Raw genomic sequence first — 26821 nt, forward strand, 5'->3', positions numbered from 1 at the left:
GGCGACATAGACGAGATAGCACAGCCAAGATCCAGGCAGACCCTGCAGTTGCATGATGACAACTGCCTATCGACGTTAATATAATAATATTCCGTCATTGTTTCAATATTATACTATTTAAACAGGTGGCAACGACCGTTAGTAAATGGACGGGATGGTCCTAATAACGCCTCGTCGACGATAGACGTCATTTGATCATTAATATCGGAACGGGTACCTACAATCAAATTAGCCCCCTGTTGTCCGTTGATGACTGTGATAAAACATTTAATAAGCAGATTCTACATAAAATTAAATATCCAAAAATATCACGTGGTGGATGTCAGGTGTTTTGTGTGCATGACCAGTGGAAGGTTCTGATGTAGGTACCTACAGGATGTCCACCGCCAGTTGTGTGGAAGCACTATTATTGTGCTCTATACCTGTTACCGTGATATTTGATATTCAATGTTTCACGTCACGGACGAGTAAAAAAAGAAGGACTCCGCGCCGTGATATTAGCAAGCGAAGTACCGTTATGTTAGTGTGTGTGCAGTTACGGGGGATACTATTTACACAATTTTTTATCTCATAAATAATCATATATGGCCACAAATACTTATATAGTATCGTTTTAACACTTTTTCACAACGCACGGCATTTTAAAAATATTTTATTGAGACGCAAACTGATCTGTCACAGACGATGACAATTCTCATGATGTGCACCTATCGGCCTGTAGCAGTGTAAGTGTGTGCGTGGCGCTATGTATTTACACGTTAATCGGCTTGTTTTGGTGCTACACTGTTTTGTAAGGTGACACGGAGTCCTTATTTTTTTACTAGACCGTGGTTTCACGTGAGTTTATTTATACACCATTGTCACTTAGAACTGCACTTTCAGCAATCTCTTGGTGGTCCGAAACGATTAGCCTTGCCTGTTCGCGCCACAGACGACGACGTCGCCACGTTGCTGGAGGGCAGCTCGTTGGGAAACCTGGAGTGTCTGAGCCTTGCCTTCACTAGCGTCACGAGTGCCTGCGCATATCATCTCATTAAGGTATGTTATAGCTCATGTATTAACACGTAGGAAATTAAAATGAACCTTTACATAAAATAATTATGACGATCAGGTAAAAGAAAAGTTCACCTGTCAAATGGATAGAGCACCCAGGAGGACACAAAGAAAAATAACCCAATGGACTTTATTATTTGTTCCGAAGACTCTGTAACGAGTGTTTTACCTTTATACACATATGCATATATAAGCAGTTGCATACTATCATAGAGAAGGTTTATAATCGCGTTTGCAAGAATTTTTTTAGCCACTTACAGCCACTCTGTGGAATCAATTACCGGCTGCGGTTTTCCCGAACAGATACGACTTAGGGACCTTCAAGAAAAAAGCATACTCCCACCTTGCTTAACTTTAACCTAACTGCTTATTGTCAGGTACGACTCTGACTTATTTTCGGACTCAACTAAGAGTACCGTGTGATAGTAACGCCATCTATTTGTCTTGTTAAACCAACCCTTATTACAACTTGTTCACAAGAGTGTAATAAACTCTGCATTAAACCCATTCCAAAATCCTAATCAAGGCCTTCCAACAAAAAGGCACTAGGGTTAAGTAGGGAAAACTTATGCATTCTAACTAGGACACTAACGGGGCACTTAAGATTATTTCTTAAACATTAAAGGATCTTAACTATCCGCAAAAATATTTTTTATCAACAATTTACAGCAAAATGGGCGGTAAAAATATATCAAAAGCAGCCAGGCAAAAACAATTACTTGATAAGTAAAAAGTTTTTATATATTCACAGAACAATTATTAATAGGAAAAAAAGAATAAAAATGGCAGTTCTGACAAGCCTAGGCATTCAACCTTCTTTTCCTTTATTTATCTTATTCTACCCGAGATTTGAGTAGAAAAGTGTATTTCATTATTTATTTATGCAACTGTTGTGTAATAAGGGCTATTAAAACACGAATGTGGGTTTATTTCACGAGGCGAAGCCGAGTGTGATAATAGTATTATAGAGTATTTTAATACCGAATTATCAACAGTTACATACAAGACTTTATATACACCCATAATATGAATCCTCTATAAAAAAAATCTGAAATTGTTAGCTTACTACTAACACTAAAAAGCCAGTCATAGTAACCATTACATCATCCAAACGAGTGTTGTAATGAAAACGTATGATAGAATGTTGTACTTAATTTCATTACAACACTCGTTTTGGATGATGTAATGGTTACTAGGACATTGGGTGTTTAAATGTTGGCAATAAGCTAACTAAAGATTGGAATCTTTAATAGAGGATTTAAAGTATGGGTAGATAAACATAACATTTACCCTTACAGCCAACTAGAATTAGTTACAAATAATCCCTTATTTGTGGTGTTATAATAATGAAAATCACTATTAAGAGGAAAAAGATAGGAACCTAAAACCCTCTTTATTGATAAGGAACTATGCGTCTAAGGTTTACCAGCATTTCTAGTTTCCTTATTTTATTTATCTGAGTAATCGTAATATTGTTATAGTTGCCATCACTCCGCTATCTGAATCTATGGTGTACAAAGTTCGGGGACCAGGGTGTGCAGCTGATAGCAGAACATCTTCCAAGGCTGCAGGTCCTCAACCTTTGTGAGACTCCAGTTTCTGACAAAGGTGTCGAAGCACTATCAGGTATTGAATTATTATATATACTACATCTGTGTAGTTTTTCATTTTCTCATCGCATCTTGTTAAATTCTCAGGTTGTGGTTCCTGATATACCAAAAATTTACGATACATGCGTACTCGAACGGTTGGCTCAGTTGGAAAGAGCGCTCGGACGGAACCCGAGACGTCGCGGGTTCGAGTCCCGCATCATTCATAAATTTTGGATACTTTAATATGTATAATTAATCCCAGAAATGAGCGTTTAAAAAAATGATAAATAACATCTTTTACTTTCGGCTCGCTATCCGAAACCACAGTTTTACATAAGGTATTCAGAATATTAATTTAAAGAAACAGTAACAGTAAGTATATTTCCAGGGTTGTCCAGTCTTCGTCGAATCAATCTAAACAGCACCAAGCTGTCGGCAGAGGCGTTCGATAATCTACGGCAGCATCTACCACAGCTGCAGGAGTATGACGTGCGATATACCGAGGCTTGGTAACTGACCGAACCATACGATAATACAGCCAAGAGCTATATAAGCGACATTAAATAATCCGTAATCATTAAAAAAACAACATAATTCGCTAAAATAATAAATTTTCCATAAAATCATTTTGGAACAACCTGTAAGTAATCTAGTAGCCGCGCGCTATAGTATAGGCACCGATACCTACTTCGTGCCATCTTATGCGACCACGTGACGGCGATTAAAATTTTGTTTACCAAAAAAATAATGTAATTTTTTGAAAATTTACTCTACACGTGTTTCGCATTTAATGTCGCTATCATAGTGCTACGCTGTATAAACTATTTATTTATTATTCTTAAACCGTTTTAGAAGCTGTTTCAGTATTAATGAAAACTTTATAACAAAAATCACCAAAATTATAACCAAGGCGATATATAAATTTATACATCGCCTTGGGCATCATATTATATCTTCGTACGTTACGGTTAGTGATTTGTGTAAATTATATACTTATTTCTATAAAAGGTTCTTATTTTCATTATGTTTCGAATGTCTACAATATTTTGGACAATGTATATGAATGTCAAAAAGATAACGAAGAGAACAGATTTTGATTTTAATTTTAACTTGAAGCATGTTAAATAAGTAACAATGTTGACAAAAGTCAGCGAATACCTAAATCTTCTGCATTTTATTCCATATTAACATATTATTAATTATTCATTATATCATTTGTTATTTTACATTTTATTATTATACAGCATAATACAATTGAGTTTTTGTAGTTTATATTATTAGTCATAAATGATATTACAAATATAAATTATAAATGTTAGTATTCAGGGGTCCGAGGACAGCTTTATGTATATATATAAATGGTTTACTGCTACATATAAAAGTTGAAACCAAAAAGGTGGAACAGATTAAGCTTTTTGCGAAGAAAGAGTCAGTTATGAGATCTGGTTAAATCTGTTTTCGCCCCAAACATTTTTTATAAAGAAAATGTTATCAAATCATTAAAGATGTTTCTAGAATTGTTCGTTTCATATGTTAACATATCTTTATAATTAGTGAGGTGTTCACAAACTAGGTACCTCTAACAGATTCTATAACATCAAAAATACCACATTTGTGTCGTCTATATCTGTATCTTACCTATATCTAAATAAATAAATATTTTATCATTCCCAACGCCATTAAAATATTTGACTAACACTCATTTAAACACGATAACCTACTTACACTAGGTGCCTACTTGGGCGTGTTTAACACATGACACATTCATGCAAGAGTATCCAAAAAAAAGTGCTCTATGTAAAAATAAAGGCGGGAATGTGGTCCAATGTTCTGTTGCTATAAATGGGTTGTGTTTTTATAGTAGGCACTGCGTGAACCTATAAAATGCTAAAAATTTTAATTACAACACAAACAGATCAATTCACGCGAACTATATAAATAATGATGCCTACATTTATTTCAATAAATATATAAAATACATAATATAATTGTAAGAACTAACATTTATTATTAATTATAGAAATTATATGCCTATATACATATTAATGTAGGTTCTATATTAAGCTATTTGATGTTACTAAATGTTTTAACTATTAAATTTACAACTTTAATGCATTTACTACATTACCCTTATATAAACAAGTCAGAAACTATTTTCTTCTGACCATTATATTAGGTAGATATCCAGTTTCAAAACAGTGCTAATGTTTGTGTAAACACTGTTTTAATTTATTGGGATATATTATGGTGAACGTTTATTAAGAAGTAATTTAGTAATACTTAACTACTGCTTTAAATTTAATATCATTTATATTAAGTATTAACTATAACGGGTAGATAAACATATTTCTTCGAATTGTCATGTTTGTCGACATATAACCTATTTACTATGGAGGGTAAAGGTAAGGGGAACAATCTCTGAGTGGCAAAGGTGATCCTTAAAAGACGTTAAAGTTGGTGTCGCTAAACTACCACTGCGGAGTTATATATGAATTTGTTATTTACTACCTACTCATAATTATATACTTGAGCAAATAATCCCTAAAATAAAATTGTATTACTTATTACCTTACCCATACCCCACATATTGTTAGCAAATTAAATGATTGTAGCACATAACTATCGGCTCCGAAGTATTGTTTTGTGTTTTCAATATTTAAAATATATTCGGGTATAGAGTATAAATATTATTATAATCTGCCTGTTACCAACCATAAAAATTGGTTGTCGAATTAATCATCAAACAAGTATTATTATTCTTCTACTATTTTAAGATATCATAGATAAGTTGAACTTTTTTTCGGGCTGTGAGGACTAAGGTGTGGTGATTATATTAAATGGTTGTAAAAATATATCGCCTCTATCATCACCATATCGTAAGATTAATTAAATATATGATCTCAATTTCATTAAAAGAGATTATGTTTGATAGTTCGTTTCATGTTATGTAGTTTAATATTTAGATTGTATTATTGTTATTCTCTCGACACTTATGTTCTCTTTCCCATGTGTTTACTCAGCTGCTCTTACAACAGGGGTGGGACAGACGCCTTAAAGTGACGTTTTCAGAAGACTGTGGTGCCATCTGTTAGTTGGCCCGAAAATGAAAGCTTTGGCAGCTGTCACTCGCTTTGAATCCTTTCAACTTTTCTTTATTTGTGTTACTGCCCACTGGTCATAAAAAGGCGGTCACGACTAGCGTTTGCGCATGTATGTAGTTCTCGTGTTCCATTTTGCATATTTACACTACTAAATCTATCCTTTATGTTCTATGTTGTGACAAAATTAGATAACTAACTCTACGCGCAATTTCAACATGGTAAAAAATTGTAATACCTACATTAAAAAGCAGAGTTAGTTATTTAATTGCGTCAGAACATTAAAAATGTATTTTATAATTTCGAGCTTATATATAGTTATTTTCGGGGCCAATCTCCAGATGGCGCTAGCTTTCAAATAGCTCATAATGCGTAGAGAGGGCTCTCTTTTCCCTATATATTATTATACTCTTTGTCTTACATGAATGAGATGTCAACTTGTCATTCACTCGCCCTGTTAACCTCTCCATCGATTGATCAGTGGACCGTAATCTTTAACGGCCGTTTTCAATAAACTATCTATCCTTAGTTTTTTTAACTAGAGGTAGATAAATCTATCCTTTTACGCTTACTTACTTTTCAATAACCTAACCAAATTTCAAGATAACATCTTCTACCGAACTTGTGTATCTGTCGTTCGGAGGACGGATAGGCTTCTAGGGATTAAACCTCACATTCTGATTGTTCTTACTTGCATTTCATTAAAAGTTTCAAGTTAATAGTTTCAATTTAGACAGCACTTGTCCTTAATTGAAAAACGCAAACCATGGATAGATAAGATATTGCCATTTAACGGGGATAGCATATATCCGTAACTAGAGATAATTTATTGAAAACGGCCTAAATAAATAATAATAGTAAAAAACTAAATCCAATACCACTAAACGTCGTGTGTCATTTGTCAATCTAAAATATATGACTTAAACAAACATTTGACAGTGTATCACTGTCAAAAATCATTCCGTGGCCAATATCTTGATACTATTTAGTAGAAGGCTGTTTCAATCACATTCTTGATCATTTTTTGAACCTTGTTATTTCTTCCGCGTACTAATTACATAGAAGATTTAAGATATATCGTAATGACAGTATTAGTAAAAAAGTTTCCTGATTCAAATTTTTTTAAGGTAGGTAGGTACCTTATATATTAAAGGTACCTAAAGACTGTCAAATTGAGGTTGATAATTTTGACAGTTCACTGTAGGGTTGGCGTAGTTAATATCGATAGATATGCAATTATCGATACTAAGTTAAAATATCAATCTGTCAAAATTATCAACATAAATTTGACATACTTAAATAAGATTCATAATATTATATTGTTGGTGAACTAATCATTTATCAGAGAGCTATGTAAATAAACTTCTGAATTTCAGAGCTTAATTAAATAATTTAAAGTTCGACCATCTCCGTAGGCTTAACAATTTTAACCGATAAATATAATATTATCTTAATTACAATGCTTTTAAACATTATTAATTGTTAGTTATGTGGGTACTAAACTGTTTATATCTATGATGTATAATAATTCTTATCATATACTTCAGTATTGTTAACATTAAGTAAATGTCTATACTTATTCAAACGAATTAAACTTTAAAGAGCTTGCTGGTACAACCATAAAAATAGGTAGTGGTTAGAGGCACGGATCTTATTTGGTCTTAATAAATGAGTACCTTCCTACGTGCGGCTTTCATCATGCGTCGGGTCATGCGCAAACACACACACATTGTATAAGCTCCGTAAAATTTAACGAAATCTAAGAACCTCGAGCACAGTTTGATAGTTAAACAGGCACACATTCCTCAAACTATAGGTCTTTCTCGAGGACGACCTATCTAGAAACGAATATTCACTGGGAATATTCTGACAATTTTTTTTTAACATTCCAGCACATTGAAGTTGGTGAAACGTTGTGTTAAACAATAATTTCTGAAGGGGTAACACACATCTGTAAACAGATGTATTTGCCTTAGCTACCAAATAGTAGTAAATAATAAAAGGAACCACATCGCTGGAATATTTCATTTACTTTTAGTGACTCGTTGACACATGTTATTTACGGAGCCCAGTCTAAATTATCCACGGCAAGATTCGTGCCTGTCTATCTACATTACACGGCTATAGTACCTAAGACAAAACGTATCATTGCAAAAATCAGGAGGATAGCAAAGGAGCGGATAACTAAAATCTTACGAAGTGTTGACAGGCGATACGAAGGTTGGGTTCGCTTGTGTTTCTGACCAATCATAATATACAGGATGTTATCGTTAAGTGTGATTAAAAGCTTTTAACTGATATCGAAAGTACGGTAGATAAAATGTCATCGAATAGTTTTTAAAAATCAAACGAGAAATATCCAAAATGTTGATATTAAACACTCACTTTTTGATATCTGTAATAGTAACGGAATAATCGCCCGGTCACACTTAACGATTACACCCTGTAGATGCATCAATTAACTCTTTAAGTACCTAAATGGCATAAAATTAGCTATTATTGCATCTAAAGTAAGAGTATGTGTGCGAAGGTTTGTATTAGTTCGTTAAAAAATTGGCCTAGGATTTTTGTAATATTCCAACTTGTCTAATCAGTGGGCCTACCATGAACTGTTATTGCGATTCATTTGACGACCATTTGAATTTAGGTTGACGTCAAATCAAATCAGATATTGAATCGCAGACTGTTTTAGCTCGTTCATTCAAAGCATATTACTATAATACGCAATGGTTCTAGTAAGAGAGACAGACTTATGCAATACTGTACAGCGTCATCTCTTTCTAACACTGCGGACCACAGACAATTTTTATTCGTTCATTCTTCCTTAAGCGATTTAAACGCCATTCTGTTATAGGCACTTCAGGGTACGAAACTTAGCGAGCCAGTTTAGGTACCTAAACTGAACTGCATCGGAATTGAATCGCTAATTAAAAGTTGATGGCAGGTCTTCTGATGGTACTTACTAAATATATATAACCGTTACGTGATAGTGTTTCTGATACTTACAATGCGGTAATGAAGCTGTAATAAGTAAATTCTTTGTACGCTGGATGTTCGCTTCAAGAGGCCTGATCTATTCATCTACCTAACCTTTAAAATAACTAATAACTAATTAACAAATAATGTTCTTACGAAGTTATTCAAATTTTAATTCTTGGTTTTATTGTATACTTAATTCGGTAAGTACTTTATAATGCACTTAGTTATTCGATGTTATTAAAGAGGTTAAGACTAAATCAGTGTACCTAATGTCCGTGTATACTTTTTAATAAAATAAATTCAAAAAATGTCACTCCTGTAGTTTTATTGGGTCACTCACTTCATGCCTTTGTGGACCTCTTTAGTGTAAACCTATGTTACACGTACCTAATTATTATTGCATGAGTTTTGCAGGTTACAGTCGTACTTATAACGTTTTCACTTGGACCGACTATAGTTAATCCACTGCTAAATTGTTTGCGATTTGTACCATCTTAGCAGACTTCCGACAAGAGAAAGGGGATGAAAATTGGTTCGAGAAAAGGTTTATACCTTCAACACACTTGTACAATGTCACTTATGTAATAAGTTGGAACTAAGATCATTTGTACGTCTTTATTTTTTTTAATGAAAATAAGGGATGAGACGGCCAGGACGTTCAGCTGATGGTAATTGATACGCCCTGCAATTGTAGTAATTGATACAATGCAGTGCCGCTCAGGATTCTTTAAAGCCCCCAAAAATTTCGTCACTTTAAGACATAAGATGTTAAGTCCCATTTTCCCAGTAATTTCACTAGCTACGGCGCCCTTCAGACCGAAACACAGTAATGCTTACACATTTCTGCTTCACGGCAGAAAAAGGCGCCGTTATAGCTTTCCATTGGTAAACTACACTCCACACGTAACAGTATAAAGCCCCCTATTCACGGGCACGCCATTTGGATCGTTGTAAAAATTATAGCACACTCACGGGCGCGCCAACGCGCCGTGTCAATTCGTTTACACAGACACTAGCAGTCGGTGTTTTTGTACCAATAATTTCCCTTTTGAAAAATGAGTTTAGATTCTGATGATGAGTTTAATACAACTGCCATAGCGGTTGGATTGTATATAAAGCAAAAAAAAAAACACAAAAAGAAAATTTTGCCACAAACAATTTCGAGATAAACTCAATTACGAATTTCCGATTACTCAACATTATGCAGCAAAGAATATAATACTCTATGACGATGCAGTGTGCAACCGTGCGTATTATCCAACAACTCGAATGGGTAAGACAAATGGCGCGCGGGTTTTCGCATTCTCGAGAGGGACAAACGGCTCGGCGCGATGGCATGGCGCGATGGAGTTTCAATCGTTTGGAATTCCATTTTTTCTTAACACTACATTTGGATTGCTGGGATTTTGACATTCACGAGCGGATTTTTGAGAGTTCACGAGCCTTTTGGAGCGATGGCGACTTAGGTAAATAATAAATAACATTTGTACTGAAGTATAGCTTTATTACTAAAAAAAAACTGATACAGCTTATTTATAATAGGCTTTATGAAATAGACATTAAAATTCATTTTTACATAATTATAATCCGCCCGAATCGATTTATCCGTCGTCATATATTATACATATTAATTTAAATTCACCAAATGTTTTCTATAATAATTTATCATAAACTAAAGTAATTATGAATTAGTTAAAAGATAAGGTTATTTATTACAAATGAATTTTAATAATTACTGAAACATTTCTCTCAAACTCAATTTCTCGTTAATATTACTTGTTTACGCGTGCTTAGTTCTCAGTATTTTCAAACTTCAAATTAATATACTTTGATATATTGTGTCACAACACATAGCACAGATTCACAATTATTATTACAATATCTATAACATTTATGTTAACTTCATTTAAATTATATCCTACGATTCAAGAAACATGGCATATCTAGTACACCATAATTTTCGTACATTAATCATAATATTATGTGTAATCTATAAAATCTATAAGTTATATTATAATATATACAAATTTAATATAATTTAGTCAAAGGGAGCGATTTAAATGAAACATTGAATATTATGTTGTTTGATAGTAAAAGTGTACAAGAAAATGCTTTTAATGTTTGATAAGTGAAGGTGTTGAATAGGAAATGATAACGGACGCCAGATAATTTCAAATGTATATTTATATTTGTAGCATATTATTATAATTAAAAACATTTGTATTTTTTTTGAAGTTATACTTCTTTAGACGCATAATGATAAAATTATGAGAGTGAAATTTTAAGATGCGCGCGCATCACTATAACACAAAAGTAATAGGGTGAAGTTGGTTCCTAAAAATTTCTGACGTTTGCGTCATTCGTTATTTTTTTTTGGTTTCTCGTCGTCCATTATTAGGACAGGCAAAGGGTTCAATCCCATACAGCCGTATTCATTATTTAATAATTAATTGTCATTGCAAGATTTTTGCAAAATTATTCTTTCTAAAAACGTATAATAGCACGAGGAATAAATCATTTTAATTATTTTTGCTTCGTTAGGCCAAAGTAGTATAACTTCTTGGGTGTATACATAAGTAGGTACACACACACTTTTTTTTAATTATGGTCACTATAATAATCTCAGACAAATTGAAATTACATTTTTTATATTTCATTTAAATATAATTTCCTTCAATTTAACTATAAATCCAATAATAGATTCTAATTATGATTGATTATAAATAACTTAGTGTAATAAAAACAGATACATACCAACACAAATATTTAAACATAAAAATTGTTGTACAACGTAAACAGATGTTTTCTTTATCATATAAAAAATATAACAAAATCTTACAATACCCAATGATACACTTTTACTACACTGATAGGTGATACTCTTTATAACACCACCTAAACTGCCACATCATTATCAACACCTACCACTAGATATTTTAGTTTAAAGATTACATAATATAAAATTTCTAAATTATCATGAAGTTCTATACATATAGACAAATAACGTCGTATATAAACAAAGTGACAAGGACTGAAAAAGGAATGCTGAAATGGTTTGGACACGTGGAGCAAAAGAGTGAAGAAATAATGACGCATCAAATATATAAGGCAAGTCGGTCGCGGACGTTTTGGGAAAAGGAGAGGTCCGAAGCACCTGCAATCGGCGAGCATTTATGAAAAGAGTAGGGTAAAGACACCAAAGAGTACGCACTACCAAAGAGTACGCACAGCTTTTAAATGGTACGAAATTTCAACACTTGGCAGCACTGCGCTAAATGTCAGTTGGCAGTGACGCTTGGAATCAGTAGGCACGCTTTCAAGTTGGTGCGGTATTTATTAGTTTGATTATTGCAATTTAAAGGGTTTGAGTACTTTTAATATTATTTATCAACAATTTCGAAGACGTATTACAAGATTTGCATAAGGGTGCAGAGCACTGCCGACGCTTGGATCATGTTTTTATGGTCTGACGAAGAAGGAGCTAGGAAGAGTCGCATATGATTTAGCAAATAAAAACGGTCTTAATCATTATTAAATAATAATGATAAAAAGGAAGCTAGCAAGAAATGGGTCGAAAACTTTGCCAGGCGGAATAACTTCAGTCTCCGTCAAACTGAAAAAACAAGTTTGGCACGTGCTGCAGGATTCAATCGTGTACAAGTGCAACGATTTTATGATAATTTAAAACAAGTACTTACAACCTTCAAATTTGTTGGCAGACAAATTTTCAACATGGATGAAACTGGCCTCCAGACAGTGCCAAACAAGGTACCTAAAGTTTATGTTAAAAAGGCAAGAAAATTGTAAGAAAAGTTGTGTCCGCTGAACGCGGACAAACAGTAACGGCTGTTTGCTGTATGGGTGCTACTGGAATATTCGTACCACCTGCATTAATTTTTCCTAGAAAGCGGCAAAAACCCGAATTGATGGATGGGGCTCCAGAGGACTCCCTATAGCTTGTATCCGATTCTGGTTATATGAACTCAGATCTATTTATAATCTGGCTCAATCATTTCATTAAGATGGTCAAGCCATCTAAAGATGAACCTGCTCTTTTGATTTTAGATAATCATTCATCTCATTTAAGTTTACAGGCTATTGAATAAGCTATGGATCATGGAGTTGTTCTTTTGATCTTAGCACCACACACAAGCCATCGCATGCAGAGTTTGGAAACAGGATTTTTTGGACCATTAAAAAAAGCTTAAGCAGTTGCATGTGACAATTGGCAAGTTTCAAATCCAGGTCGTGCTATAACTCAATATCAAGTTGCTCGACTATTTGGCACTGCATACCTTAAGGTTGGTTCAATTGAAAGAGCTAAGAAATCATTCCAATCTTGTGGCATCTGGCCTTTTAACGATCCGATTTTTTCCGATGAAGATTTTGCTCCTGCAAATGTCACTGACCGTCCCAATCCAACTGCAGAAACTTCAAGTACAGGCGAAGCCCTTAAAAATTTCAAATCTAGCTGTTGAATTGCCACTTACAACTACAGAAACTGTTACCCAAGTTGTCTCGTCACCTATACCCGTCAATATTAATATTTCAGCTCCAGATTATAGCATTATCTCAACTCGGAGGAACCGAAACCCTTGAATCAAGTGATAATCACCAGGAAGTAATAAATACGACACCAGAAAATGACGAGCCAACACCATCCAAATCATCTTTTCTTAGACCAGAAGACATCTTACCATTACCAAAGTCAAACATTCAGAAAAAAAGAAACATAAAACGTAAGAAATCAGAAATCCTTACCAGTTCTCCTTATAAAAATCAAATAGAAGAAGAACAAAAAGAAGAAAAGGCCAAGAAGACAAAGAAGACATCAAATAAAAATAAATCTACGACACCAAATAGACCGACACTGCTGGAAACAAGTAAGGGTACAGAAGTTGTTCGATGCCCCCTTTGTGCCGAAGTCTACGTAGAACCTCCAGATGAAGACTGGATCCAATGTAGTCAGTGTGGGGCTTGGTGGCACGATGAGTGCGGAGTGCGAGATTCGGAGTTTTTAAGTGTGACGTTTGCCTTGGTTAAAGTAGATGTTCCACCATGGACAAAGCTTCCATTACCCTCATGCGTACTCTTAACTTGTACTAAGAGCCATGGATGCGCACTCTTTAAGTCATTGTACCTTAAGAGTGCGCGTGAGACACGTCCTTGTTTTAATTAATTATTAAATATTAATGGATGTTGATTAATAATAAGAGTAAAAAAAAGTGTTCCTAAAGAACCAAAGCCTAATTATAAGTAAAATTGAAGACTGAACTTAAAAGTTGATTATTTTAAAAATAAATCTGTCAAAACTGCGCACTCTTTGGTATCTTTACCCTAATGAATGTAGAGGAAGCGCGTGAGGTTTGTAAGGATAGAAGCAAATGGCATTCTATTGTCTCTGCCTACCTCGACGGGAACAAGGCGTGAGTGTATGTATGTAAAAACAAAGTCGAAGTATAGACCATGGCACAACTTACAACATAATAAGGTTCGACTGTTATATCTATACATTACCCCATTTACTCCAGTTGTTCAAAATATTCTTGGTCAATAAGGAGTAATGTAACACCATATCACATTCTAGAAAAGTACTGAAAACAGGTCAGGTTTATAACTTTACTGTGTACAAGCTACGTCTTACACTCGCGATTTGTATGTCACTTTGTGTTAGTGTGCGTGCATTGTTCAAAATATAGGATACTGTCAACCTCAATTTTATTCCTCGTTTTCACAGATGTCACAGTCTAGAGTCTATGTTGGATTTAGCACCCGATTCGAACAGTGACACTTGAAAAACGACTAAGGAGAAAAGTGTGCTTACATTGTCTTTAAGCACAATTTTGCCGTTCCGTTATGAGACTACGAATGATATTATGTCCACGTGTATAGAACGCCGTTGAAAATACAGATTGATCAGTGAAAGATTGTTTGCTTGAAATCTATACAGCAGTCGTTATCAAACGGTATTTGAAAAAGACAAGTAAAGTTGTCGCCATATCGTGTGTATGTACATGAATGTGTGATTGGAATTTGATACTATCGATAATACTGCTAGATATACACATCCAGAAACATTATGAAACTGACACTGTACAAGTTAATTATTATAAATCTACAAATCTTGTGGATAGTTTGTTTGTAACACATAATTTATAGTCTATATATATGCGTTGTCACTAAGAGAAATAATTTTGAATTAAAATCATTCCTTTAGTTGGATAAGTTTACCGCTATTTAGTGAACGCAGCGAAAACGGCCCACATAATCTCACAGGCGTCGGGTCTAAGTGCCTCTGCCTCGAAGTCCAAGTCGAGTAATGATCGGACACGGCGAGTGGCCAGCTCATAGTCTTCATCAGAGAGGGGGGCGAATGCGTTTTCCAGAACATCAGCTGAGTGTGCCAGCATCAGAAGGGCCAAGGATCGCTTGTCTGCGTGCGCCACGTCTGTTATTGAACGGCGCAGAGCTGCTTCCTGAACCTACATGTAAAATCAAATCAAAATTATAAATTAGGATATCATCCCCACCATCTGGAAATGTGGCGGTACGAGTGCGATTTTCAAGAAGCATTCTTCCACGTACTACAAAGCTGTGCAATGAGTATCCTTGTGCGGTGTTACCGGCTTCAAAAAAAAGCGCGTACACCTTCCTTAAAGGCCAGCAACGCTTCTGTGATTCCTCTGGTGTTGAAAGAAAATGTGGGCGGCGGTGATCACTTAACACCAGGTGATCCGTACGCTCGTTTGTCCTTTTTTTCATAAAAAAAGTCACATTATTCATGGAGGTCAAGGGAATGACACTTATAACTTTTTTTTACACTTCGGAAAGGGTTGAGTTTTACTGAGAAGAAGTGGCAAAAAACTCATTGCCACTCTTTTAAATCAACATTTAAAGCTTCATCTTTTTACAAATCATTTCAGTTACATATATATGTAAAGTGACAAAAATTCTCAATGCCTTACACGAACGAGTAAGGTAAAAAATGTAAATGAAAATCAATATATTTAAATTCAAAATATAATTTTCATATCAACCAAACATTCGAAAAGACCTCAGAGCTGAGAAGAACGGGCGTAAAACATCAGGCCACACTTTCTTTTAAACAATTGCATTCCGTACCTACAACATAATGTTTTCAATAGCCTGGAACAATTGCTTCATATTTTGTGGTGTGATATCAATAAGAAAGTTATTTGTGCTATAGTTCACCGCACAAACCTTTTTAAATCAAAATCAAATCAAATCAAAATCAGTTTATTCACGTAGGTCACGCAACGGACACTTATGAATGTCAAAAAAAAAAAAATTTCTTATTGAATCTACTGCTACTTCGTAAAAGGTTGAGCTAATGAGAAGAAGTAGCAAGAAACTCATTGCCACTCAGAGATTTACATTTACATCGATTTACAAATCATTTCAATTACAAAATTACGCAACACACGTATTTTTCACTAAATTTAACTACTAAGGACTCTACCTACTCGACTCAAAAATAAATATGATATTGAAATTTACAATTACAATTAAACGTACATAATTATTTAGCCATTGTAACTTTTATGTTAATTTTACAATAACGGTTAATAACTGTTATTTATTCGGTACGTAAGTCATATTAATAATCTGTCTTACTGGATAATTTTACAAGTTTTCATTAGTTTTATTATTATGACTCGCCCTTTTTATTTATCAAGCTTATTTATATATACTACTAGCTGACCCGACAGACGTTGTTTTGTAGATAATAAAAAATATACTGTTTTATTCGAATTTGCCAATAATATTTCAAAACATCAAGAATTATTCCGTAAAAAATGCTCCCTGTTGTTATAATGAAATTGTTTTACAGCAGAACTGTCAAACCAAGCGTCACTAAATTCTCTCACAGAAAATATGTCCAAAATAAAAATAATTATGGGTCATAAATCGAAATAAAAACTATCCTATCTCTCAAGTTGGACCAAATTGCACACCATGAAGAAATCCCCATTAAAATCCGTTCATTAGCTTAGGAGTCCATCGCGGACAAACAACGTGTCACGTAATTTACATACAGGGTGTCCCAAAGTTATGGGACATGAAGGGAAAGTACCTTAAATATCGAAGATAGGCTATTTTACTGAAAGAAGACTTTATGTTATTTTTAAAAGTTAGTAATTCTGCATTCAAAGATTTTCTAAAAATTACTTGCCTCGTCTGGGAATCGAACCGACTTAAATGTAAAAAAAAACACCCCTACTTTTATGATGCCAATCGAAAGAATGGCAAAAAACTAATAACTCTTCTTGAGTCACATAGTATTTTAAAAGAATTAAGTGGATATTTTTTGTAAATTAATTAATTAAATGCTCAAAATGTGATCTCTCTTGTCTTACGCAAATCGCCAATCTTTTAATGAGTCCGCTGCCTGTTGATTTTCTTATCATTTTATGGTGAATACTCGATATGATATGGCACAATTATGTTTGTAACTCGCCCACGTTCTCGTATCGCTTTTTGTATAGCATTTCTTTTACATATCCCCAAAAGAAGAAATCTAATGGTATAAGGTCCGAGGATCTGGCCGGCCATCTAATCGGTCCATTCGTACCAATCCAAGTAGGAAAACATTCATTTTACGTTGTTCCTTTCTTTTAAAATACTATGTTACTTAAGAAGAGTTATTAGTGATTGGCATCATAAAAGTAGGGGTGTTTTGTTTTACATTTAAGTCGGTTCGATTCCCAGACGAGGCAAGTAATTTTTAGAAAATCTTTGAATGCAGAATTACTTACTTTTAAAAGTAACATAAAGTCTTCTTTCAGTAAAATAGCCTATCTTCGATATTTAAGGTACTTTCCCTTCATGTCCCATAACTTTGGGACATCCAGTATATTAAGATTAAATGGAGAGCCGCTTATTTCTTCGGTTATACTGCGAAAACTACTGAACCGATCTGAATAATACTAAAATATACCATAACATGTTGTTCCGAGTTTTGGATATAATGGTATAATGGTAGTATGTATGGTGATTTCTAATTCGGAACCTACATTATTTTGCCATAGAAATAACTATAGGTATATTCGCAACAAATATAATTCAGACAATGACATTTCTTTACATATGACAATTCATACGATTCATGAGAGGGCGCGGTGTACTCAATTTTACATTTTTTAATAAAAATAAGGGACGAGACGAGCAGGACGTTCAGCTGATGGTAATTGATACGCCTTGCTCATTACAATGCAGTGCGCTCAGGATTCTTAAAAAACCCAACAATTCTGAGCGGCACTACAATTCCACTCGTCACCTTGAGACATTTATTTATATTTGCCCAGTAATTTCACTAGATACGGCGCCCTTCAGACCGAAATACAGTAATGTTTACACATTACTGCTTCACGACAGAAATAGGCGCCGGCCATTTATATGGGAAAACAACGTTTGGCGGGTCAGCACTTCTTATATATAGGTACCATTTATATATTTACATTTTTAAATAGCTCTTTTGTAACATATATCTGCGGTGGCGGATAAGTGAAAGAAATTGTGACTCTTCAAAAGCACCACACATAGGTAGATATGGCTTGGACTTTATGTAGTGCAGTTTGGACACACGATTAACATAACTGAATTAATTTAATGAGCATATTAAAACTATCACTTTCCTATGAAACTTTCTCTACATTTCATTTAAGGCGACACTAAATGCCAGCGACCTTGAGCGATATGAGTTCACAGCTGCCAGCCCGCCATCTATGTAACAAAGCCAATATTTTCAAAATTCTTGCGTGGAAAACAGTTTATGTGCTTAGATTCCTCGTTATTCACTACTAATCTGAATAAATGAACCTACACAAAAAAGTACAAGCTATAAGAATAACTTTTCTGAGAGAAGTACCAAAAAAATGCGTCACGCCATGCCAAAAAACTTGTTTAACTTTAAAGAAATGTGGTAGTTCAAAAAGGCTCGGCAGTGTTATCTATGACCAACAGCAAGCATTAGCAACCTACAAATAAGACTTAAGGATATGTGTAACAGCATTAAGTAGTTTTCATAGCTCGAAATGCTATACTTTCACCACAAAACTTGTCTAAAAACACTATGTTTGCGGGTTTTCTGCTTACTCTTCGCCTTAATACCTTTTAGATTAGACCTATGAATAAACAAATGCTACGAAATATTGCACGGTCGACGGCAATGAAAGGCCAAAGGTGAGTTGAATTTAGGTAAAGGTCGGTGGGTTCATAATATTTTGAATAGTTGTTTTCACTATCGTACAAGTAGTGTATCGTACTACTAATATAAGATACTTGTTGCTATGCGCGCTAATTCAACTTGCGTTAACTTATCCTATAATATAACTCCTTAACGTATCACTATAATAAAAGGCATCATCACTTTTTGGTTCAAAAATGTTACTATTTACACCATAGTCTATTATATAAATAGACGGAGCATACATAATTATATACTAGCTGACCCGACAGACATTGTTGTGTACATCTTTATATATATATATATATATTTCTTGTGTGCGTGTGTATGTCACTGAACTCCTCCTAGACGGCTTGACCGATTTAGATGAAATTTTTTGTGTGAGTTCAAGGGGATTCGAGGATGGTTTTGATTCACAATTGAACTACCTCCTAAACGGCTGGACCTATTTTGATGATATTTTTGTGTGTTCCAGTGAATTTGAGATAGGTGTGTGTCTTCAGGTGGATTCGTGAATGGTTTAGATTCACAATTAAACTACCTCCTAAACGGCTGGACCGATTTTGATGATTTTTTTGTTTGTTTCAGTGAATTTGAGATTGGTTTAGATTCTCAATTCCGTCCATATAATATAATTCTCCTGCTCATGTGTATGTTAGTGAACTCCTCCTAACGGCTGGACTGATTTTAGACATGTGTACAGGACAACGTCTGTTGGGTCCACTAGTAATATATAAAATAGTATTATTTTATTAATTTGTCTATAATATTTCATAACATCAAGAATTATTTCGTAAAATATACTATTGTAAAATGAAATTGTTTCACAGCATAACTGTCAAACCGTGCATCAATAAATTATTTCATCGGAAATACAAAAACAAATATTGGAAATAAAAATAATTATGAGTCCCAAATTTAAATAAAAACTATCCTATCTCTCAATATGGACTAAGATGCACTCCATGAAGTATTAAAATTCGTTCATTAGTTTAGGAGTTCACTGGAAACAAACATCAGGCGACTGGATTTATATATATTAAGAGACTTTTATTACTGTACAGTGAGTGAAATACCCAACACCAGCTGTCTGTATTATCCAAATTTGTTATTCTTGAATAAATTAAATATTTTAGATTATAAATGCAGCTCTGTAGCTGACAAGGAAGAATATTGAGATCATTTTATAAAGTGATCTCTACTGATCATGATACATTATGGTAATGTCATCATTTATTTATGTTAATACCACAGTTCCAAAGTGTAATTTTTTTTTTATATAAGATAAAGGGGAGAGGTGAGCCAACCGCCCATGGAGATGCGCAACAACAGGTGTGTTAAGAAATGCGTTGCCGGCCTTTAAGGTGGGGAGTTGGTATGTTTTTTTCTTGAAGGTCCCTAAGTCGTATCTGTTCGGGAAGACCGCAGCGGGTAATTGATTCCACAAAGTGGCTGTGCGACGCCAGAAATTTCTAAAAAACGCGCGGTTGTGAAATGCCAGACGTCTACGTGAAGCGGATGGTACTTTGAACGTAATGTCCGGTGGTGGAATTCGGCCGCTGGAATCTGAGCTCAAGTATGAAATTCAGCTTGAAATAAGTATGAGAAATTGTTCCATAAACAATAACACACCTTTATCACAAAGAAACAAGTCAATCAGTGAATGCAGTTTAGTTTGTACTTCAAATAATTCTTAAGCCTTGAATATTTTGCTTTCATACAATTTGAGTTGTTGTTTTTGTTTGAGAACCCTTTAGCTAATGTTACACTCTGGGTCTGAGGTATCGAAGTGAAGTTATACAGTTGGTTAATTAGGACTTTTAAAATATATGAAGAAAATATAAGGGCCATGGAGTGGGGATTCCATGTTTCAGCTTTTTTGAATCTGAGGATTTAATGCTGTGATAATTATAACTTATGATAAGAGGTAATCACCTCCCATCTAGTGGACCCCATTAAAAATCATATTATTGATCGTAAAGTGTCAATACGAAGTTTGCACTGTTTTTTTTTTGAAATTAAAATAAAGAGTAAAAGTAAATATATGATAATAATAAACAAATTGCAAATAAAAGGGAATAAAGCATCATATTTTTGAGGATCCTGTGTTTAATTATTTTCAATAAAACGAAAATTACCCAAAAATTTGTCATTATTAGAATATATAGAATCTATTGACACTTTACCATTTAACTTTAAAATATAACATCAAAATGAATTGCAAAAGATGCAATTTTATAAAAAAAAAATTAATGCAATTTATTCCTTCTATAAACCAATCAAAAGCCTTTTTTTAACATCATTTTATCATAAATTGTGTAATCAATAATCTCATTTGACAATCACAATTACAGTTAATGCTGATTTTAAAATTATTGTACCAAAGTTTTCAAGATTTATCATTAATGAGAGTCTAATGATATCATATACTTAAAAATACTTACTAACAATAATTATTTTACATACCTTTTTAACTAATCGACATTTAATTACATTGTCTGTTAGCGGATGTGTAGTCATATCAAACAATAGGAAATTCTGTTTCTCTGTAGTTAGCACTCCCTTTTCAACAAGGTTTTTCGCAAGCCTCTCTCTCACATTTTTCAACTGATATTTCAGTTTCATCGGGTTCCAAGTTTCACCTACAAGCATTGAATGCATTTCATCTCAATTTTAATCAACATTTACATTTTTTTATAATGAAAATACGGGACGAGACGAGCTCCTGCTGCGGTTAGCTGATGGAAATTGATGCGCCCTGCTCATTACAATGCAGTGCCGCTCAGGATTCTTGAAAAACCCCAAAAATTCTGAGCAGTACTACAACTGCGCTCATCACCTTGAGACATAAGATGTTAAGTCTCATTTGCCCAGTAATTTCACTAGCTATGGCGCCCTTCAGACCGAAACACAGTAATGCTTACACATTACTGCTTCACGGCAGAAATAGGCGCCGTTGTGGTACCCATAATCTAGCCGGCATCCTGTGCAAAGGAGCCTCCCACTGGTAATTACTACATCTCCCAGTATTGATATGCTCAAAGTAATTCAGATTTAAAATATAAATAATAATCATATCTATCTACAATATAATATCCTTAAGATAAGAAAAACTTATAAAATAAAAACTTGAACTATTCAGTCTGCTACAAATTTTGGATAGTCTTCAACATGTCTTGGTGCTGAAATGGAAATGGGCTGGCCACATTATACAGATAATAGGTGGACAATTTGGGCATCAAAGTGGCACGGACCATTTAGCAAAAAGTGTAAAGGTCCGCAAAAGACGATGGGAAGACAATATTGTGGCTGTCGCTGGAAAAAACTGATTTGAGGTAACAGGCGAGAGAGAGAAACAGACTGAAATAGAGGAGGATATCTCGGGTTCTAGGATTCCTTAGGAAAGAGAACACCTTATCTTTAGGAAATTTATTGAAGTAGGTGTTACTTGGCGGACTTCCTCAGGACATGTTGACTCGCCAAAACCTGGCATGAGACTGGAGTTGCAGTCTCGTTTTGTACAAAACATTTGGACCTTATCTTTAGTTATTAGATTACTATAATTTGATAATCTCAGAAAATAAAACGTTATTATAATTATTTATTTGATGGTTGAAATAGGCAAGGGGCTAACCAGATGTGAAGTAAAAAGACCGGCAATTTGTGGAAATAAGATATGCTTTGTCTGCCTTTGAGATAGCATTTTGCCCTAGACTTGACAGTCAAAAGTCATAATGGTGGGGGAATACAGCAGGTCGCAGGTGAGGCTACAAAGTGGCTGTGCATGGCAATCATTGTGTTATATCAGACATCAACATGATGCAAGTGAAATTTGACATTTTAATTATAAAACCATAATTATTCAAATAAAAATAAAAGTGCACTCATCTGATAAAATACATCTTTAATCACTTTATTAACCCACTTTTATTACATGATGAAACATAATAAAACCAGAATATTATACAAGATTGATGAAATATATATGTTAATTATAAATCTTTCAATACATAATGTCACTTTTATTTATTGCATATTTCTCTTACACCAATCACTCTAAAATATAAGGTTTTTATTTTAACAGTGCAGACAGACACTCATACTAATACCACCCGTAATTACTGTGCCATATAATATAGAGACTAGGCAGAGTCACTAATGGATATTCACTCGGGGAGTTAAATCAATATGCATGTTTAAAGTAGTGTACATTCCATAAATAAAGTCTGCACATACAATGATGCCACTTAAGATATTTTCTAATTACATAATAAATAATATTTCTAAATTCTAATACAATATGAGTTAAGTCCATTAAACACCAACCAATTGGGATGGCAATGTAATGTGGACTACTGCATTGTCTAAGGCAAGTAGTTCATCAATATTAAAATAATGGCTCAGTTAAGTATCACTGATTGGAAGAGGAAAGCCTGAAGTTAAAATTAGCCCTTTTTTGGTAGAGCACCATTAGGTATAATAGTTATAGTGGATCAGCATGTAAAACAGATAACTAAGGAGTTTCGGTTAATTATTCATTTAGTGGGGAAATTTTTTTATGGAAAAGGAGGACAAACAAGCATATGGGTCACCTGGTGTTAAGTTATCACCGCCACCCATATCTAATGCAACACCAGAGGAATTACAGGAGTGTTGCCGGCCTTTAAGTAAGGTGTACTCGCTCTTTTTTAAGGTACCAATATCATATTGTCCTGGAAACACCAGGAAGCTCATTCCACAGCTTTGTAGTACATGAAACAAACCACCTTAAAAACCGCACTGTGGAGGATGCCACACATCCAGATGTTGGGGATGATATCCTACTTTGTGGTGTGTTGTGCGAGGAGAATTGTATAGGATTTCCACTTTTCATTCAATTATATTGGATGGTGTGATTGATTTCAATATTATGATATATAAGATACAAGTAATCATAATCCTGTATTGGATATTATGTGACAAAGACAAAAAAAAAAATTTATAATAAGTGAAAACTTGTCTTTAAGTTATTGTTCTACTGTTTTAATTTATCTTCCATAAAAAAATTTTTGTCTAACACCTTATTTGTTATCTTATCTATCAACTTATTACTTCCTTATAAACAATTATTGATTATAACCCTGCACTTGAATGCTTTTGTGCCTGTATAATAAAATAGCAAAAATAGATACAAAAGTGAAAATAAGATGCTCGAAATCAGTTTGGTAAGAGGGTTTATGAAATACTCAGAAGTTAAATTAAATAAGATAAGATAAGTGTTAAATGTTGATGTTTAGTTTGACATTATTGATATACATAATTGTGGTAGAAGTTATGTATGTCTTTTGCAACAATTTATTGGGAATAGAAACTTGAGTTGAAGAATGCATGGCTAAATCTAAATGTGATAGTAAAACTTACCACTGAGGTACTCTATCCAGCTTTGTACTGTCTCCGGTGGATCTGTTTCTTTCATGTGTTTCAGAGCTTCATCAAGTAAAACATCACCTGTTGGAGTTTCTAGAACAAAAATCCAACTAAAAATTTAAATATTTAATCCACCATTGTTTTTGTGTTAAAATAGCTGTACCAATTCTACATGTACTTAGTTGAAAAAAGGTATTGAAACAGGCCCAGCCTCGACGAGTCTAGAAGCTACTGAACCTATAAGTGGTGAAGCTTTGATATTGCAAGAGTTAAGGTTAGTAGTAATTATAATAAACTAGCTGCCCCGACAGACATTCTGTAGATAATAAAAAAATACTGTTTTATAGGAATTTGCCATTAATAATTCAAAACATCAAGAATTATTTTGTAAAAAATGCTCCCTGTTGTTTTAATGAAATTCTTTCACAGCGGAACTGTCAAACCGTTTGTCACTAAATTCTCTCATAGAAAATATGTCCATACAAAACAAATATTGAAAATAAAAATAATTATGGGTCCCAAATCGAAATAAAAACTATCCTATCTCTCAAGTTGGACCAAACTGCACTCCATGAAGTAATCCCTATTAAAATCCGTTCCTTAGCTTACTAAGTGATAGGAATAGGATCCTAAAGGAGTCTATCGCGGACAAACAATGTATCACGTAATTTATATATATTAAGATTTAAGCAACCAACGAAGTTTGGGCCGTTTTAATCATGATGTGCTATCAAACAAATTCATACTTTTAGCATGGAGTAGATTGACAAATAATGATATTTACAATATCCACATTTCACTGACATTTGTAAATTAAATTGATATAATTGGATTTATTATTATTATAGGCTTAACAATAATAAATTAATTTAAACAATGAAGAAAATTAGAAAAACATTTTTGTCTTTGGAACTTATCAATAGGCTATTCTTCAACATTTAATAATATACTCTAAAATGATAAATAGTGGTGCCAAAAAGGGAGCCGCCATTATCGTGCCATCTCAATTTAATAAATAGAGAAAAGTCAAATATGCATTTAGTCCTAATAGTTTTCTAATATAGTGACTTCACAAAATGATGATAAGCGATTTTGAACATGTAACATACAGATAAAAAAAACTATGATTTTAGTTTTGAAAATATAAATAAATCTCAAGTTTTTTTTACAATTTAGTATTGAACTCATATTTCTTATGTTAAAAACACTATAAAAAAACATATTTTCATCATAGTCAAAGTTTTTTATTTGCCAGAAACATTCACAAGTAAAGTTGTTAGATGAAATTGACATATTGTTCACTTGTTGACACACTCACTAAAACAAGTAACTTGCTTTATCTGCAGGTCCGATAATTTATGTAATGGATAAATATGGAAGAACTAATAATTAAAACAAGCTCTAGCTAGCAAATTTTAACTAGTTTCATGAGTTATTAATAACCATTCTATTGTTATCAAAATACTGTTGGTACAGTAACAGCAGTAATGCATATTTGGCCCACAGATATGTAAAACATCCTGTATTGTGTGCCAACACACAGCCTAACCTCATAAAACTATAACAGCAAAGATAACAATTAAATTAAAACATGCATATACTAAATACATATTTTGAAATCAGCATACCATTTTTAACAATAACTTTTCTTGACAGCAATCCTTTTCGTCTCATACCAGCTCGTTCCAATTCAACACGACCTCTTAAGCCGAGTTCAATTAAAATACAACCCCTTAACCCACTGGAAATACAATCATTCCAAAACGAAGTATATCCCTGAAACAATCATAAGTGCTCAATTTGTGTCGGGTAAATAAACAGTTTTTTTTTATGAAGACAACATAAACAACAACCTCTTTATCCTTTAGGCCTAAGAGTAAAACTTCTTCCATCAATGTGAGCCGTGTTTCTTTCGAATCTCCGTCATCATAATTTTTATCACTTTTCTTATCGTCCACATCATGGTTCTCCTTTAGAGAACCATCGGAATTTTCTTTTACAACATTTCTTCGTTGCACCAGACCTTCGGTGCGATTCATTTTTACATTTAAGGCTCAGAAAAATTGAAACTATCTTGAAATTTTAGACTAAATAAATTTTGAGTTATTAGATAGTAAACTTATAATTGTTGACGTTCCACAATTCCTATCACAGGTAACGAAATACGAATTCAGAATAAAATGTCACGACTCACGAGCACAGATTAAATAATCTTAGTATATTCTGTAACATTGCTCGTGGCATGCTACGAATGCAGTTTTGGCATGAGTCAGTCAATCGTCAGTCCACATTTAATATTTATTTTGCCTTTCGCTGAAAATCGCTTGGCGCACGTGCGTAAGCACTACATTGCCGTAATATGTGATTTCATGTCAAATATTAAATATTATAATCGCAGTTGCGCTTCATTTCGATTTCCACGTATATAGTCACTCATCACGATATCTCTGGAACCATTAGAGCTAAAGACTTGAAATTTTGTAGGA

General features: G+C 33.8%; 2 protein-coding genes across 2 annotated transcripts in view; one reads left to right on the forward strand and one right to left on the reverse strand.

The window, feature by feature from the left end:
* Nucleotides 1-9035, forward strand: part of LOC126976752 (C-Maf-inducing protein-like) — a 70259-nt gene extending 61224 nt beyond the window's left edge. The window contains exons 12-14 of the mRNA XM_050825315.1: nt 883-1038; nt 2535-2679; nt 3034-9035. Of these exons, the coding sequence (XP_050681272.1) occupies nt 883-1038; nt 2535-2679; nt 3034-3158 (426 nt within the window). The 3' untranslated portion in view covers nt 3159-9035. The remainder of the gene's footprint in view (nt 1-882; nt 1039-2534; nt 2680-3033) is intronic.
* Nucleotides 9036-10205: 1170 nt separating this feature from the next.
* Nucleotides 10206-26489, reverse strand: LOC126976831 (Golgi phosphoprotein 3 homolog sauron). Its single transcript, XM_050825456.1, has 5 exons — nt 26189-26489; nt 25964-26111; nt 24330-24428; nt 21396-21571; nt 10206-15204 (listed from the first exon to the last, which is right to left on the reverse strand). Exons 1-5 carry the CDS (start codon nt 26372-26374, stop codon nt 14956-14958), a joined length of 858 nt encoding a protein of 285 aa, XP_050681413.1. The 5' UTR covers nt 26375-26489; the 3' UTR covers nt 10206-14955.
* Between the last annotated feature and the right edge of the window lie 332 nt (nt 26490-26821).

This window comes from Leptidea sinapis, chromosome 42 (genome assembly GCF_905404315.1).
Source record: "Leptidea sinapis chromosome 42, ilLepSina1.1, whole genome shotgun sequence".
NCBI lineage: Eukaryota > Metazoa > Arthropoda > Insecta > Lepidoptera > Pieridae > Leptidea > Leptidea sinapis.

What these genes read in the sequence shown, in the direction of transcription:
- LOC126976831 (XM_050825456.1), bottom strand. Translation starts at nt 26,374, where the DNA reads ATGAATCGCACCGAAGGTCTGGTGCAACGAAGAAATGTTGTAAAAGAA. An exon ending in TAGGCCTAAAGGATAAAGAG is followed by an intron (nt 26,112 to 26,188) that starts GTTGTTGTTTAT and finishes TGATTGTTTCAG; the next exon opens with GGATATACTTCGTTTTGGAA. An exon ending in CTGGATAGAGTACCTCAGTG is followed by an intron (nt 21,572 to 24,329) that starts GTAAGTTTTACT and finishes CAATGCTTGTAG; the next exon opens with GTGAAACTTGGAACCCGATG.